The sequence below is a fragment of the Pempheris klunzingeri genome, chromosome 12 (assembly GCF_042242105.1).
Source record: "Pempheris klunzingeri isolate RE-2024b chromosome 12, fPemKlu1.hap1, whole genome shotgun sequence".
NCBI lineage: Eukaryota > Metazoa > Chordata > Actinopteri > Acropomatiformes > Pempheridae > Pempheris > Pempheris klunzingeri.
Window position 1 is genome coordinate 6,954,816 of NC_092023.1, and position 18,858 is coordinate 6,973,673.

At 40.3% G+C, this 18,858-nt stretch overlaps 1 protein-coding gene across 2 annotated transcripts in view; it reads right to left on the minus strand.

Moving 5' to 3' along the window:
* The window catches only part of LOC139210926 (cGMP-dependent protein kinase 1), a 71,701-nt gene that overhangs the window by 7,959 nt on the left and 44,884 nt on the right, over positions 1–18,858 (minus strand). For both annotated transcript variants that reach the window (XM_070841135.1, XM_070841134.1), the window contains exons 5-9: positions 16,667–16,730; positions 11,586–11,663; positions 9,712–9,806; positions 2,026–2,091; positions 10–84 (exon numbers count right to left, since the gene is read on the minus strand). In XM_070841135.1, the coding sequence (XP_070697236.1) occupies positions 10–84; positions 2,026–2,091; positions 9,712–9,806; positions 11,586–11,663; positions 16,667–16,730 (378 nt within the window). The remainder of the gene's footprint in view (positions 1–9; positions 85–2,025; positions 2,092–9,711; positions 9,807–11,585; positions 11,664–16,666; positions 16,731–18,858) is intronic.

The following is an 18,858-nucleotide window of genomic DNA, read 5'->3' on the forward strand; positions in this document are numbered from 1 at the left end:
TTGTCTTACTTGGCTTTGGCATCAGCATCCTCGTGGCCTTTACTGGACACGTCCTCCAAGCCTCCGATCAGGTGCTTGAATGAACTGCAACACAGGCAGTAAATGTTAAAACAGCACACCATCAAACTTTTCTGAGATCTTTTCTGAGTTCTCCACTCACAGTGTGTAATGATTGAACAGCTTATGGTTAAAGGATGTGAAGCAGTTTGTACACTCCCGGCGAGCCGTACAAGAATCTGGTACAATATGGCCACACTGTCATAAAAACAGCGCCAGTTACTATTAAATATTCAGCAGTCTGCTTTTAGAGACAAGCCTCTAAAAACACTGAGAGCGGACGAGAGGACAGAGCTACCCTGAAAAGGTGTAAAGTACTATGATAGCAGGCGGGGGTTTAGTGGGAATTTTAGAGGCTGTGCATGATGTTTTTCATTGAAGGAAAAAAGTTAGTGAATATTATGGGTATGTTATCATCAGATACAAAATCCCAATGAGGATATTTTCTATTCTTTTAGTATTATGTCAGTAAAGTTATATAACTAAAAAGAATAATGCAACCGAGTTATTTTCAGGCTGCAATAATAAAATAATGTCCTCACTGGATATATCAGAAATTAATTAATCATTGTTTGTATAACTACAGATGCTATGAAAGTTAAAGAAAGATTACAATGGGGGGTGAAGTGGAGGATAATAAGCTACATTAATATGCTTACTTGCTGAAATAAAATCCTCTTAAGTGGCACTTAAGAGGAGATCTGGTACATAAAAAAAATAATTACTCCAGCTCATTTCTCTCTAAAGAATGGCCCTCTGTAAAAAGAGATTCCAATAACCTGGAAGAACAGCTAACAGAGATTTCATACAAGGCTCATCAAGCTGTCAGCCAGAAGATGAACACATCTTGTGTTTTCTCCTGTTGAGAGCATAATGACTGTGAGCTGGGACCGTTTCTGAGCTTCTCTTTAAATGTTTGGCTGCTTACAGTGTCTCCTGCCCTCAGTCAGTGACTCCCTGCCTCTTGTATTTATTCCTCACTTCTTTCCCACTGTCTATCTCTTCCCTTTTCTCCAGCACAGGTCCTGCAATTATCCTTATTTTGACTCTTAAGCTGCACTGTTGACGCCTCACACATACATGGACATACGGAAAATTAATAAATGCACACGGGAAAGTTTTAAACACTAACAACCTGGCATTTGCACCGATTTGGCCTGGCTGGGTGACTTACACATAGACTGAGCTAGATTTGTGGGCTATGACAGCATTAGCTGCTTCTAAAGCAGGCAGAGTGAAAGGCTGTGGTAATCACCTGTGCTGGATGACTCACTCACTATCCCTGCTGCTCGCTTTGAGGATGGCCCATTTGTGCCTGCCATGTTCCCTGAGGCCAGAGGGAGGCCCTGGGTAAGCTGATACCATTGACCTCCCACCCCCACGCCCATTTATCAATCTGTCTCTCTGATCTCACTACATGACTTAATGCTAGAGACGGAGATGCTCAGAGCCTGTGACCCGATATGAACTTCTTTGGAAGTATAGAACGTTTTTATCATATGAATAAACATTGTAATAAAGCACTGATGAGATTGGTATAAAGACCAAATTAATCTTTTTTTAATGTCCTCCAAACATCAGTGAAAAAATAACCCTTACATAAATCAAATTTTTTTTTTTACTTTAGTTGTTTTGAAGCTTTGCTAGCAAAGTTTATTTATTGAATTTGTTTGAACTTATTTGAATTTCAATTTATTGGATATATTTGACATTTCCATGAAATGTCTAAACGTGTGCAATGGTCATCCACAAAGGAGGAGAAGAAGGTTCATGTTGATGTCTCAGTAAAAGAAGCACTTGTATATAGTGAGCAAAGCAGAATTTGTGGGCTACTTTTGCATACAGGCAGACATTCTTTCATTCAGCCACTGGGCTCATGTACCACTGGCCAAATGTATTTTTCTTTTTAATGCTAAAGAAAGAAAAGGATTTTTATGCTCTGTGAGGATTAATTTTATTGATACTCACTCTCTATCGATGACTAGACAGGTGACTGCTTCTGCTGCAATGACGTTGGCCGTCCTGATGTCCTCCCTGGACAAAAAGAGCATACGACACATTCACACAGAGGTAAAATTGGCACATCTATGACATGATCACACGCTGTAATCAAATCATATCATTAATCAAATGCTTTATCGGAGTTGTGATGATGGAAGCAGTTAAAACTAAACTCATGTACATCAGTTATGTCTTAATGAATTTCATTTACTCCATAAATGGCACCGACACACAACGAAAACTTCACTCTCAACAGGCAACACACATCACTGCATGATTGGCATTACTCTTTATTATATTTGACATCAAGTTCATCTTCCTCTGATGATGACGCTTCTACAGAAGAGTCGCCCCAATCACATGAATCCTCTGAGTCTGTATCCCAAGAATCCATCCTTCACTGCAAAAGGATTTCTGCACACAGAGTCCCACAGCGATAGGCTCTGACTCTGAACCAGTGCACTGCCCAGGGCAGCCCTCCAACAAAAGACACGCTTGTAGTACTTGTATACAAATCTCCAATCCAAGTGTGGGGTTACACACTTTAACGCTGAAATATTGCAAAAAGACAGGAAATTCTTCAGGGGATGTCTTCTAAGCAGGTAATTTCATACCACATATTTTGAAAAAGAAAAAAAAAAAAGATCAGACTTTGGATGAATTTAATATCCAAAGGGGAGCAAATAAAAAGCTAAAGCAGTCTCTGTTCTAGATTTGAAAAGAATTGATTCAATTCAGTCGACGGTGTCTGACAATCACTCTGATCTGAACGCAGACATGTGGCAACCTATTTCAATGAGCTGAGGTGACAATTCCTACTCGTGCAATGTCAACTCCCTCTGCCTTCCCTCTTCCAAACACACACATGCGCAACCCTCCCTCCTCATACACAAACTCCCACATGGACAGACACACACTCGGCCTCACACTTTCTGCTGACCCCTTTGAATAAAGGTCACAGCTGGTAGGGGGAACAACAACTTTTGAAAGGTGAGGAGGAGAGAGCGGAGGAGAGGAAGGCAGTGTTTGTCAGAGGCTGAGGATCTATTAACAGACGAACATCGGAGCCCTCTAGCTAGCATAGCACATACAGTATTTCATTCACCTCTGATAATCTCCTATGACCTGCATTCATACTCTTAACACAATAATCTGGCAACCACTGCTCCACCTGTTCTTCTGTTTGGCAACAACAGCATTCAACATCATTTAAATACGCATGTTTACAGTATTCATAACCAGATTAATGGGTTAAAGAACACCCCAGTTTGGATAAAGACACTGTGGTTTGATTGATTATATGATAATTAGCTCAGGAAACAGTCTCTGTGAAAGGCAGTCAGTGAGAGTGAATTCTCATTGAGAGAAAAGATGAGATTTTTGGATTTGTCCAATTCATAAAGGGAATCATAAGAAACACTCATAACATAGGTTTAATGTGATGGTTACTTAGAAGTTGAATAGGGAGTTAATTTGCATTGTGAAGGGCTGCTGAGGCACAAATGTGACACTCTGGTGTGCCAGGAGTGAATTTGCCAGTGACAATCCGCCAGCTGTCGAGTCACTTTTCAGAAGTTATCGCCCCTCTTTCTCCATTTACCTCCCTCTTTTTGCTTCTAGCTGGAACATATACTGGATGTATCAAGGACCCAGCACAATGCATCTCAGTTAGTAGATCTTCATTCAAAATGTTAAGCAGTCATGCATCAATAATTCAAATATTAAAGGATTTAAACAATTTAGAATTATTTTTATTTCAACTTTAACCCAAGATTTTAGTTTTAGATTATTTCGCCACTGTTGCCTAAAACCTGATGCCTGCTCATGTGAGGATTCTTGAATCCTTAATTTTGAATTCTTGGGTCTCTCTTAATTTAAGTTAACTTAAATCCCTTAACTTAAGAGTTTGGTCTAGACCTGCTCTTTATGGAAAGCATCTTGAGATAACACTTGTTATGAATTGGCGCTATATAGATAAAACTTGATTGATTGATAGATATTAAAATAGAAACCTACGCATCAGGCAGACATGCATCAGTTTTCTCATCTGTGATAATGAGCTACAACTTCAGCAACACAATCTGTTACATGAGTTCAACTGTCTCATCAAAGGAACTGTACAGTGTTTGTGTCACTTACTAACCATGGTGATACAACAAAACAACACAACACGTTGCTCGATATTGAAATAGTGTTTACATAAGCATGAGTCATCCTTAAGAGACCTCAAGGGTTTTATATTAGAGAGCAGCTTGTTACACCTGTCCCCTGCTGCTCAACTGTAGCTGAGGCAAACAACTTAGAGTGCCATTGCGTTGATACTAGCGATGTTCTGAGTGAAACACAATCGCTAAACAATATCTGCCAGGATGATTAATTTGCACACTGCTGAACGTAAGACTTCCACTAAGCCAAAGATGGCCCCGCGCTTGTTAATTGAAGTGCAACAAGACTTGCACTGGAAAACAGATACGCAAGCACGCACATGCTCAAGCACAGATGCACTAAAAGCAGCTGCGTGCTGTGTCTGGAATGTCCTTTGGACTTACACAGAAGGGAGCCTGTGGTGTTGATTTCCAGTAAATAGTTGAAATGAACCTGGTAATTGGACAGTGATCTGGTGTCCTGGGAAGGGGGTTATGAAAATAACGTACAGGGTTGGAGGCTGAGAGCGCGGCAGTAGCTACAGGGCTGCATGGGCTGCAGTCAGGGATGCAAAGCTTTGGTCAGGACTGGGGCAAGCGGCCAACGGTTTGTGCTTCGCTTCTGTAACTGAGAGGTATTCAGGTGGGCCTGGATGGCTGTATATGCAACTTCACAGGTTGGTATTAAAGCTCTTCAGTAAGTGAATGTGCCAGTGTTTGTGCAGCTTTTCCCCATTAACTACAAATTGTGCATTTTTCCACATAACTGCGGAGTAGGACCACTTTCCAAGGCATACCATGCATTTTTACATTTATGAATATATTTACCCACTATTCCAGGCAGCCACCTGCTTCAGTTTATAAAAACTAAGAATGCTCTAAAAGTGTCTTTTAATCAGTGCATTCACGTTATTTTCTTTTTAAGCTCCAACATCCAAGATTTGAGTGTTAGTTGCTGAACATTATTTCAGTCACAAGCTATGTTGGTAGAACAACAAAACAATGTGAAAAAAATAAAGGTTACTATCAAGCCTCAGATATCTGAGCTTAGCACAAACACACTAACTACGAGTCAGTATTGTTTATGTATAACATTTATTCTAGTGGCATACCCAAAAATAAACCATTTGTGGCAGTGTTTGTATTTATTATTCCTCACTGTTGGACATGGAGTTGACAGAACCGTCTGGCAGAATGGTACACACTTGTGAAATATTTTGTGAATTCAGGGCTCTAGCTGCAGCTGACTCTTGATGCTTAATGCTGTTTTCAGCCCCCCCCGCCTACTCCAACACCTAAAATAAATGTTTGGCCTGTGGGAAACTCTGAAGGAACAGTCCCTGTTCATAACCGCACAACAACTGTATACCTCCAAAGTCCATGGGATTCACTTTGAAAAAGTACTTCTCAAGCATTCTAAAAAACAAAAGCTTGAAATCTTTAGTAGTTGATTTTTATACTATGGTGGTATGAACTGAGAGCAGTGGCTGTATAAAATAAGAAATGGCTTCAGTCTATAAAGTAGTGGTATCTAAAATATATAGATTTGCAGAGAAATGGCAGAAATGAATGTTTTGATTCATGTGTGATGAGCTATTAAAAGACTGGGGTATGGTTTGGAGCGAACTGAGTGATGATCATACAAAGCTCCATTCAGACCCACGGGCATTTCAATGAGACCACTGTGTTGGTTCAGTATGGGCACCATCGTAGCAAACTCTGGGGAAAAAACAGCAAAAAGGTTGATTCTGGCTCCAATTCTACAGCAGCACTGTGCAGTGCCATCTAAAAATGCACTGCACTGGCCAAAGAATATATGTGTAAGCATACAGACCGGCTCTGAAGTCGTGCTATCGGCTCCGTTAGGCCGGACTAAAGGCTGAGCTAAATGTTAACGTGCTGACAATATTTCCATACTGATGCTTAGCAGGTATAATGTTTATGTGCATGCTGAGATAGCCATTTAGCACAAAACAAAAAGTACAGCTAAGGCTGATGGGCAAGTCATTTTTACAAGTACGGGACAAATTTAAGAAATTGACTTGATGATGGCACTAGATGAAAAATGAAGGGATCACCACTGTGATACATATAGTGGGCATGAGTATGTGTATTAAGGTCACGGCAATCCATCCAACAGTTGAGACATTTCACTCAAAACTACAAATATGAATCTCATGGTGGTGCTACAGGAAAAGTCAGAGGATCACTTGACTCATCAGGACACATCATCTTGAAAACATCAAAGTCTGTCAAATCTTTTAGGGCAATAAGACACCCAATAAGATATTTCAGTCTGGACCAAAGTGATGGACAGGCAGACAGAGAAACTTGTGATGTGGAGTTAACTTTCCAGATCTGTGAAGCCATGCCACAAATGAGTAAAAACTACTGTGTCATGTTGGTATCTGCTAAACCTTCAAATTGGACTTCCTGGTTTGTTTCATCATCTCACCGGTATCTGTGGTAACATGCCCACAACACAACGTCTCCATGTGATTTACCAGAGGAGCTGTTGCTGGTCTGAAAGTGTCCTGACACGGACATCAATCACATCTCTGCCAGTGACATCACACATTTTTCACTAACAATCTGTCATCCTCTATAGAAACACCTCTACAAATACACACACACAATACACTTGGGAGAGGAGGTCAGGGCACACATTGTCTGTGCTCTTGATGGATCTACACCTCAACTGAAAGTTCACACTCCACCACAACAGGAAGAATCTGACATGAGATATTTCGTTGGCTATGTCCAAACAACAGTTTTATCTTTTCCTGTAACACCCACCTATTAGGATAGGACACATATTGTCGTGTTACACAACCCTTAGAGAAAACATGCGACCTGATATTTCTTCAGCTGCTTTAATGCGCGCATGCACACACCATACGCACACACTCACACAACCTCTAACAAACCATTATGGCTGGCAGGAGAACAGACTTTGATTTGTAAATACGTTGTTCTCACAGATCAAAGGGAACGTCTTCAGATGGACAGAGTAGCCTTTGAGTAGGGGCTATTGAGTTTCATGAGCGAGGACACATAGTTAACTTCTAATTAGATAGATGGGCCCGCAGAAGAGCCCTCTAGATCAAAAGCCTGGTTCGAAGATAGCCAGCATCTCAATCATTTAAATTTGGGGATATGCTTGGCCATCAAAGGTGTAGTCTCGCTCAGGACACTCCAAAACAAAAGGCGTTTGTGGCATCATATGATAACAATACCAAAAAGATGCAGAAGTGTGGAGAGCACTTTGTTTTCGTAGGATGTGGAAAAGATAAGGTTTTCTTGATTGAACTAAGTGCGTGGCACTCTTGAAGATGCTTTGAAGAGCTTTTCAAAAGCGCACACCACTTGAAGGTTTATTCCTGGAAACACTACAAACGCTCTGACGTAAATACATACGTGGTAAATCATATATTCTTAATGAGTATCATGAAGTACGTGTATATGTGTGCGCATGTACATCATCGGCATGATAATAGATTTCTTCCTTACAGGTAATTTCAACAGCACTTACAAGAAAGAAACCACATTTCTGGAAAATATAAATAGCTCGACACAAAAGTAGCACAGCTGCTCAATCCATTATAAATCAGGACTTTGTGTCAGGCTCTCATTCATCAAACAGCACGCTTTTTGCGCGTCATTAGTGTAAAAGGATCAAGTTTCTATTTGGAACAGCCCTCTCCTCCCACTGCTTCGAGATCAAGCTTACCATGTCTCACATATCACGCATGCATTTTAATGGTCTGTCATATTTTATATCCTATCGTTATTAGCTTTAACATGTAGGGAAAGCCCAGCCATCTGAGAAATTCCAGCTGTCGCTCAAACATCACATCTAGAGTGTTCTTTCTTGAATTAAAAATAATGGCTTACAATGTGTTTTGACAGCTCATAAGCTGGTATCTTCTTTTCACAGGATACTGCTTTAGACGAGCTTGAAGTCTCTTATTCAAGTGTTTATTATATGCTCTTGACGTATGATTGTCAAGGGCTTGGGAGCTAATTTGAGGTGGCGCTCACATATAGCTGCCACAAGATGGTGACATCTCCACTTTTTTCATGACGACACTGTGGGTTATGTGCATGCATGTACAGGTATGGGTACATATGTTCTCCGTTTCTCTGTTTTTATCTGACCCCTATCCAGCCATAATACCCTTCAGACTAGTTTCTATCTCTAGCCTACCTCTATTTTTTGTAATATACTGTCCATGGAGGCATATATTCATAACAAGACAAACAGCAAGATAAAAACATCGCTTCAGGGCAAAGGTCTTTTGTGCCAGAAGCCATATAAAACTTTTTTTATTACAATGAAATATTTTATTACACTGAGGTGTTATTTCAGTTAAAGTATTTGTGATTTGCGACTTAGACGGCACTGAATATCAGCAGTGGCCGTGAATCAATTGATCCTTACAGTATATTCAGCCTGGTTACGTCAAACTTGCCTCAGTACGTCGAGAGGACGTTCCTGGAGCAGTCAAGTCAAGCACGAACCATCCCAAGAGTTACAAACATCTGCACTGTGTGAGCCTATGTCTCACATATTTACTACAAATGTAAAATAAAATAAAAGCATTAAAGTCAAGGACAGAAAGAAGATGTCCCTGACATCATGACAAGACAAGGAAGTGAGAAGACAAGAAAGAATATAAGAAGCGGATAGATAATATTGCCTTAATGAAATGAGTCCTCAGCTGAGAGCACATCAGATGAGCATATAACACCACTTATAGTCCACTCACAATAAATGATGTTTTCACTGTAGTTTCTTTTCTGTGTGGCATAGCTGTGTGGAAAATATAGCAAAGTTAGGCTGTCACTAGCATGTGGTAGTGAGCGATTCACTTTTGTCTTTACATTTGGGCAATAAACAGAGTTTGAGAGAGAAGAGCATGTCACAGTAATTCTACATGCTCTCATTTGTACTTTCTGCAAAGGGGTTTGTTGTGTTCAAACAGCTGCATCTTCAGATATTCATGCTGTTTATATAATATCAGCGAGCAATATGATTCCATAACCAATTCTTCAAAAAGTACTGCTCAAAATGTATTTATGCAGAATAAAACTTAATAAAAAACATTTTGATTTCTACGACCATTTAGACTCTGTCTGTCTGATCAGCTCAAATTTAATAAGCTTTCTTTGGTTCAGAGATAGAATTTTTGTGTCACATCTCACAAAAGTGTCAGACGAGAACAGTAAATGAAGCCCGAAGTTTTGTAGCATTCAGCTTCTCCAAACATCTAGCATGTTATCACGCCTCTAAAGAAGAGTGAATGGCGGAAAAAAATAGGGACAGATAAAAGCTGGAGGCTGAATGATAGAAAATTAGAAAGCATAGCTGCTTGTTAAGCGTAAGAGGAAGGGTATTAAAGACAGGTTGCCAGTGAAAATTAGAGGGGAAGTGGGTGACGGTGACAAAGACAGTGGAAGAAAAGGAGATTTAAATGGAAGGAGGCAGTGTTATCAGGGGCAATCTTACCCTTGCAGTGCTTTCTCCCCAAACCAGTCTCCTTTCCCGAGGCTGCGCAGGTATACAGGCTCTCCATTGGGCAAGTCTTCCCTGGTCACATTAACCTGGCAAAAGAATAGAAATTCAGGAGGAGAAGGTGTGAACAGTTGTGTGACAGGGAGGAAGATGGAACAAGAAGGAAAAAAAAAGTGTGACGTGTAACAGTATGAAGTAAGGTTGAAGTGAAGTGGCGGGTAAGGGAGAGAAGGTTTCATTTGAAAGGGATACATTTCATTTAGAGATGGTTCCAAAAGAAACAGACAACTATTTAAACTGTCTTGCAAAGAGAGGAGAAGCACTGGTGTGGCAGATATCTCTGTACATGGGTAGTCTGTTACAGAACAGGGGACTGCCATCTCTGTGCAGCATCTAGCCACTTCATTAGCCAGATGACATGTGAGTGATGGCACTGTGTTGCGCTGGTAGACTTTACCAATCAAAGTGATGGCACTTAAATAGATTTTAGAGGAAGCGGATGGAAACTGTTGTTTTGCCTAGTGAAGGCTTTCGTCTTCATCCATTAGTCAGCTCCGCAGCAGCAGCAGCGTATCCAGCACCAGCACACTGTGAAGCTGTCTGCACCTATTCATGATCTAATATCATGACATGGGAGCAAAGAGAGGAAGCAGAGGGACTTATAGACCTTGTAGACCAAAGGGCAGATTGTGCGTGTGTTGTGGGATGCCTAAATTTGGTGGAATGTCCTCCAGACAAAGTGCACTGTCTGTAGTTTAGATAGAGACAAAGCGAGAAATGTGGGAACAGCCAAGCCGAAAGCATTGATAAGGTCAGGAGTGTGTGTGTGTGTGTGTGTGTGTGTGTGTGTGTGTGTGTATGGATGTGTGTGTCTGCTTCCATGTCCCTGAGCGCATTTGTTTGTGATGTAGTTGTGCTGACCTTGAAGTGGGCTGCAACTGTTTGGGGTCAGGTGCAGGAAAGTAAAAAAAAAAACAAACAAACAAAAAAAACAGCAGGAAACATTCATCTTCATCTTTTACAATGACGCCTGCATCCTGGATATGTGTGTGCACACTCTGATTATCCCATTCCTGCATCTTTAGCAAGACATATTTAAATCTTACCTTTTGTGGATTTAAGAGACAGTTAAGCCTGAAAATTATGTTGTTGACAAATGTACATAATGATGATGAGAGGAGGAGAGGTGGCAGGTGGAGGAACTCAAAATACGTTAATCATACATGCACATGGGGCAGCAACGGTGGTGGGGTGGTTAGCCCTGTTTTTCTGTGTGGAGTTTGCATGCTCTCCCCGTGATTGCGTTGGTTGTTTCCGGATACTCCGGCTTCGTCCCGCAGGCCAAAGACATGCAGGTTAAGTTAACTGGTCACTGTTAATTGCCCGTAGGTGTGAGTGTGAGCAGGAATGGCTGTCTATCTCTATGTTTAAGCCACGTGCCTCTCACCCAAAGTCAGCTGGGATTGGCTCCAGCCCCCCCCCTGCGACCCTGAAGGATAAGCGGTATAGACAATGGATGAATGGATGCATGCACATGAAAGCCTTTCAACGGCGTTGATGCTGCATGGGAAGGTGTGTCATTTGTGCACAGTGTGAGAGCCAGTGTTTATGGCAGAAAGGTGAAACGAAAGTGACTCCTCTCGTTTCTAGATGCTCCCACTGCGGCTGCAAGAGCTGATGAAAGAGGCGGCGCTTACGTCTCTCCTTTCCCCTATCTCAAGATGATGGATGACAACCAACTTCCTCCCAAAAATACTACCACTTTGCTTCAAAGACAGGTGTCTTTTATGCCATGTATGCCATCTGTATCATGATACCCTGTGTTGTGTGTTATTTGGGTGGTGGGTGGCTAGAGGCAGAGTTCTTACCTTTCCCTTACTGATGATGAAGAAGGTGTCTCCTCTAGCCCCCTGTCTGATGATGTACTCTCCGTCTCCATAATGCGTCTGTCAAAAAAGAAGAGAAGAAAATAGAAGAGAGGACAAGAGAAGTGTTATTCAGGCACATTATGATTTCCCTCTTTTGTCCCCTTTCTCACACTGGGAGGGAGACTCTATGACCAGAGACAAAAATGTGCTCTTCATACGAAAGGCTTAATTGGGTGTAGTGAGATAAATCAAAATTAAATGGCTTTTCTTGTTAATACCAAAGACTGCCAAGCTGTCTTCCACCCACTGCTTGCTTGACTATGCACTGTAACCTTGAGTATGAATAAGCAGGCAAAGAAAATGAGTAAATAAAGGAATGCTACTGCATCAAATCTGAGGTAAAAATCACAGCTCCTTTCCAAGGGTAAAATTAATACAGGATATCCATCCATCAATCTATTTTTCATAGCAGTAATCCTATTGAGGGTTGTGGGAGCTCGAGCCAATCCTAGCATGCATTGAATAGGCTATGCTCCATATTGGTCAGCAGTCACAAGACTAACAGAGATAGAAAAAACACACACATTCACACCTTGTGTTGAAAATAACCTTCGGTGCAGGATAAAGTTCAACATTTTCTGCTAGATCAAGAGCAGATTCCACACTGCATTTACCAGGTTTTTATTCTCACACTGGAAAGGTAACTGACATCTTCAGGTCAGGTTTATTTATTTATATAATGTAATGCCATCTCTCATGCATGTCTTTGAAGAAATGGAAAACAGAAGAAAACTAGCTAGATCTATCTAATAAAAAAATCAATCGCAGACCAAAATGATCAATTATAGTAGAGGACAAAACATAGGACAGCCTGATGGATTCAACCGTTATGTGACCCAGCACCACCAAGCTATAGCGTTTTTCCACATAGAATAAAAATAAAAACTTATTTTCAAAAACAGGAGCAACCTTGGAGTCAAAACACCATGCAACACCACACTGTCACCTCCACAAACCAATGCAACCAATGACAGCAAAGAAGTGAATAAAACCAATTGTTTAGAGGTTTTAATTATTTTAGCATCAATTTCAAGTTTGCCAATTGATTTGTCTATGAAGCTTATAGACACAAATTCAATTAACTACCCATTACCAACATCTCCCTCAGCCAATAGTGCAAACACATTAATCAGAGTACATTTACAGGCACGTCTAGAAGGTCACGCTGAACAAATCATAATCACAGGCTTAACATTACTACTCTCTCAGCTCACACACACACACACACACATCTTGTCCAGCAACAACTCTAAATGATTATCTCATTATTTTAGTTGCTGGCAAAACAGTTTGCACCTTTCAAACATTGATCATGGGAATGTGAAGTTGGTATAAGACTGTGGGTCACTGCAGGTGCATCATTTATCATCACACAGGCTTGTTTTTACGTGCTGACAAAAAAAATCTTAAAATAAAATTTGTTAAACTACTTTTTGTCATCTTCCATTCGCCACAGCACCCTTTACACTTTCCAATACAGCCACTGACACTGTGCTATGCTGTGGGTGCCATCGTTTGCAGCCTCCTCATGCCAACATGCTTTCCCACAGCATCTTTCTTTACCTTGATGGAGTCGTCCTTCGCCATACAGGTTGTTATAGCTTTCTTTTTCTTTATTCCCCTGTCCTTCAATAATCCCAACCCCGTGCTGAATTAAACTGCTTCTCTTGAGTTTCACTGTCACCCTACTGACCCCTTTATTCTAAAGCTGATCTTGTAAGGTGATTGCAGTATTGTCAATACTTTACATCAACCACCTGAAGAAATGTTCCAGCCAGTGAGGGTGGAAGTGAAATACTGTGTTATGGAACAGACAACTAACTGCATGGTGCCTAAAATGTGAATGGCATGTCAGTGTCAAATGAAAGCACTGCTTTGATTTTGCTCATCCTTATGTAACCTTAAGCTTACACAACAAATAAAACGAACACAGTACAAAAGATCCCTCTAGCATGATGATTATTTAGCACATACATGTATACATGTGATTGCGGCCAAGGATGCAAGAAATCTGGGCAAGAACTAAAACATGCTGCTGACCATCCATTTAAATAAACCATCCACGATTTAAAGCTCCATCACGTAACGTGGACATCAAGAATCACCACAGTCCAAATTAACAGTACTACAACAAGTGTAGGCTAATTATAATCAAGCTAGCTAGGATAACGCTAGTCGGTACTAATAATGTGACTCGTTCTTCCATATTTAGACAGTGGATGTGAAATATTACCGTGAACAGGTGCGCTCGCCTCAGCTTGAAAACTACAAAGAGGACTTAGTATAAAAGGTATCACCACCAAAACATTACAGACATTATTACCCCATTGGTAACGCTAACGTTAGCTTAAAATGTTAGCTTAACTTTACGGTTAGAATGTTAGCTTGGTAACGCTAACGTTAGCTTAAAAACGTTAGCTTAACTTTACGGTTAAAATGTTAGCTAGCATTAGCCACAAGCTAAAAGCAGGTGTTTCCATTTTTGTGGCGGCGGTCTGTTTACGAAGAGTGAGGAAGCAAATCTTGATTTTGACGCTGATAAAATCAGGCAAAGTTACATAGAGACACCAAGGACGTCCCAAGCAATGTCATATTAATGCTTAGTTGAATATTATGAGCCTAAAATGAAGTTAGCGAGCTGTTAGCTATTGTAGCTTTTACACTGATTTTCTGTTTCCTATTTGACTGTCCAGCCTCACGAGTGTACACAGGCGGACCTCCCCTGCTGTTTCTGGTATGTAGTTTATCCTTGATTATGATGTTTTAGCACAGCTTTTTCATGCTGTATGAATAAATCGATTTGTTTTGTCAATTTGTATTGCTTGAACCATGAAGCCTTTATGCCATTTTACACTTTGCAACCAGGGAAACAAAAATCTTTACACAAAGTTAATGAAGATTTGAGTGTGCTTCCATCTTTGTTGTCATATCAGTATTAAAAGAGTAAATAGTAGCAGATTTAAAATATGTCTGGTTCTTAAGAGTAACAATCGTCATCTTCATCATTTTTTGCAGGCTGCACAACTAGAAACTCCAGCCCGAAACCCGTGTAAACCCTACATGGTCACTTCATTCCTCAGGGTAAGTCTGAGTTCCTAGGTCTGCGTAATGAATGTCTTTCTTTATCCTTTCTTTACAGCAAAAGGATCTGGATCTAATTTCTCATAGTTACATAAATGATTGCACAGACACACTCATAGACATTGAAATAGAAAGCAGCCATATTTGAGTGCAGTTCAACATACTGAAAACCTCAATGTTAACAACACACATCAAAAGTGTAAATGAGAATGTGTTTGCATAACTAAATTATGCTGGAGAAAACATCAAAGAAGTGTGCAGATGGTCAGAAAATGTGACACTGAGGCACAAAATGCAGTCTCTCACCGGTGTGAGGAGAACATTCTGCAAAACTGCAGTAAGAAAAACATACCAGTGACTTTTCATGTTTCATTTTGCTAAACGTAAAAATGCATGTCGTGTTTTTATATGTATTTTTCTGCCTTCCGGGCAGCCATTGGTTTCCATTTGTTCCGTTTGTTCAGCAAAAATCTATTATCAGACTCTAGAAATATAGAGTTTTGTAGTTCATCACCGTAAACATTGAGTCTGTATTCATTTTCGTTGTTGTATGAGATAATGCAGTGCAGCTATTTCACCGTATCACCACATTATAATAATGGAAGTCTAGAATTATTTTGCTCACTTTGATGGATTACACTCGAGCAAATATTAATAATGGGGTGATTACCACATCTGCAGAAATGAATGGAAAACTATGGATGCACAATGGAAAATGGTTTACAAAAAAAATGATTTTCTATGAAGAGAATGTGCTGAACCTAGGTTTCTATGACATTATGTCAAAATGTTTGTCACCAACAACATTAAATAAAATGTATTGCAACGTGTCTCAGATTGCTTAGATTGTCTGATTCCCTTTGAAAGCTGAAATGGCTTCTGGCAGCAGGTTCATGATACTAAGACCTGGCATTAACACGTGTCTTGCCTCATCCGATCACAAGTGGTACCTACGGCGTACAACGTCTGTATGTAAAACAGCATCAAGAGATTCTTGTAGATGGAGTGGATGAAATGCACTGACTCTGATGTCAGATTTCCACATATATTTATATATGTAGGTGGCAAGAATTTGCATCTTACTTTGCATATAGAGATGTGGCATGTCTGCATCCTGAGCCCTGTTAATTAGCACAGATCTCCATTCTCCATATGCCTGCTCACCAAAACTTTGCTCTGCACTCCATCAGAGTAGTCAACTTTATGGATATGATTTGGATTGTGATATTAAAGATGGGATAATAATGTTAAACAGAAGTGATGCTGTGATATTGTTGCACGCAAGCGCAGACTTTTAAAACGGAGCCCTTGTTTGAATAGAGGAGAGACTGCTGTTTTTTAAAATGTTAAATTATTTTAAATAAAATATTCACACTCATAAATGTTTGTACAACTGATGTATGTGCTTATGTGTGACCACAAGTGGTCACTCCAGGCACATGTCCGCTTGTGAGCAGATAACCCGAGACACATGGAACAATGCCAGGCATGAACAGGACCTAACTGTTAGTTCGTACAGTGTTTCTGAAGCTTGGTCCTGTTCCCTTCATGTTTTTAGATGTTTCCCTCTTCCAACACACCAGATTTAAATGAATGGGCTGTTATCAGGCTTCTGCAGAGCTTGATGTCGACCCATTCATTTGGCCCAGGACCAGGTTTGAAAAACACTTCATCGGTAAATGGACCATTTGGTTCACCGTTGGATCACCACACTCTGCACATACTAAAGCGCAATAGCTGCTCTGAAATCCCAATAGTCAACACTTTGTTTCATTAAACCTCCCAAAAAAATCTCAATTGTCTATATGCATTATGTGGTATGTGCCTTCATGCCCCCTCTGGCTCCCTCCTCTGACTGCAGTAACAGAACTCATGGAAATCTATTACGATGTGTGGCGTAGGCTTTGTGCTGCAGATATCACATGGAGCAAGGCACTCACCTCCTCAAGGACATCGGCAAGCTTGCTCAGAATATCCTCCTGCAGACCGTGGAATGTGGGGACGCTGCAGGAGAAAGGAAAAAAATAGCATTCAGATAAAGGAATAGATAAGTTCATACATACTAAATGTATCACTGATTGAGCCTTTGCGGTTGTCAGATTAAAAAAAGATGTAGACAGCTGTGTAGCTGGCAGCTCAGCATATATACTGGCTTTGAAACAGTTCACCAGAATTAAAGCAGGCCTGTGATCTGAAATGAATGACATACATATAGGGAACAACAACACATTAAAAAAATATTATGCTAAGGGAGATGGCCTGTACAGTGTATTACAGTATATGTATGTAAATATTTCAGCACAAACTGGGCAACGTGTCTAGTTACACAGCAGGCCGTCAGATCCTAAGGGTGAATGCACCAGTATGAGGCTCTAATGTTTGTTCCGTTTGGTTCCCGGCAGCTTCAATGGAGGCTATCTGCCTGTTATCAAGCCTACTAAATAAAACTGGCCAAATGTTTATCAAGGAGGAGAGAAAACAACCCGTGTAGCCGCACAAAGGACTTATCTCCCCATATCATCTCTCTCTCTGTCTCTCTGTTCTCCATCTCCCTCTCCCCCTCATTTTCAAAGCTTTATTACAGTAATCTGAACCATCTTGTCTCAGCCCCCCAACCTCAGGCCCTGTCACTGCTTCTTCTACAGAGGCACTAACTAATCAGCTAGGCAGTGAACAGATGACCCTACTCTGCTTGAAACATATGGAGTTTCCAATCCCTTGAGCTGTGAAGCTGTTGACACAAGCAAAAAGCCTCTGTTGTAGTAAATTTACAATGCAGCAGCTTAATTGTGTTACATCACATTAATTGATTATACAAGGCCAATGGGGAAGTGTGGTTTTACTAATGAGTTTTTTTTTTGGTCATTTTAAACATCATTTATATGGCGCTGTGTGATTGTGAGTAAAGCATAAGATAACCTCTGACAATTTCCATGTTTATCTTGTAAACACCCAGAAAAACCTGAATTTGACTAACATTTTCCAGTGCTCATTCCCCATGCCTTTTGGCAAATCGCTGGATGTCTCTGTTTTTATTCTATGCCTTATAGCACCTACCTAAAGTAAAAGGGCAGAGGGTTGAGTATATCAACCGAGTAATATCAATTCACAGCAATGCACATTTTGTAGGTGATGTCTGACAATTTATTAGATACTACCCTTGCTTTTACTCTTCCCAGAGTGTGAGTTAAAGCCTTCACAAGTGCACTCATTCCTCATATGTAGTACAATGTGGGATTTCTTGGTGAGTTTTTCATTTGTGCTCCACCTCCACAACTTGTGAGCGCAAATATATAATTTGACAGCAGTTAAAGAGTGGGTAGAAGACTCACAGGGATGAGCACGTGTTCTTACGCTCAATACTGCACTTTTATTAGATCTGACTCTTGGAAATAAAACAGCATTGTAATTATTTACATATTGTGAATTAACAAATGTTGCTATAAATCTCTGGTTTCCTCACTAGATACCCCAGACACACAGCGTGAGCTCAAACCAAGCAATACGTACTATTAAATATTTACTTATCTGCTGGACTGTTATGCAAGGGCCCCTGAGATGCCGTACAGTACACGCTCGTGCACTCAGCAAGAGATAGCAAATGTTTTTGTCTTTTTTTGGTCAAAGACATTACTAAAATAGCTTCAGTCAAGATTAATAGAGTGTTTTTCATCTGGTTGGAAACATATTTTTGGTGCCGTAGAGATGTAGATATCTTAAAGTCTTTCTTCATGTTGACAGGGTACTGTACAGAAATGGCTGAATTTGCCTTATTGTGACTGACCTCTTGACTGTCCCCACTAGACAAACGACAACATTTGTCATTATGTCCACGTGACTCTGACATCACAGTAAACAGTGGTTACTTTTACCCATGTTGCCCTATCCTTAACCAATTTGTTTAATTTTCCACATACAGCTGTGCCTTTACTTTAAAGGTCACATTTAGGACACATTTTTGAAATGGTGAAATGTGTCATTTTGAATTATTATGGCATACAACTGATTTTGTAGTTAAGTTATGAGGATTTGCTTGTAATGTCTAGAGAAAATCTGGTTTTCTATGTGCTATGTCCAACGATAACAACTCTGGCAAGTTGTGTCAGAATCTGATCATGTTCATAGTCGTTCA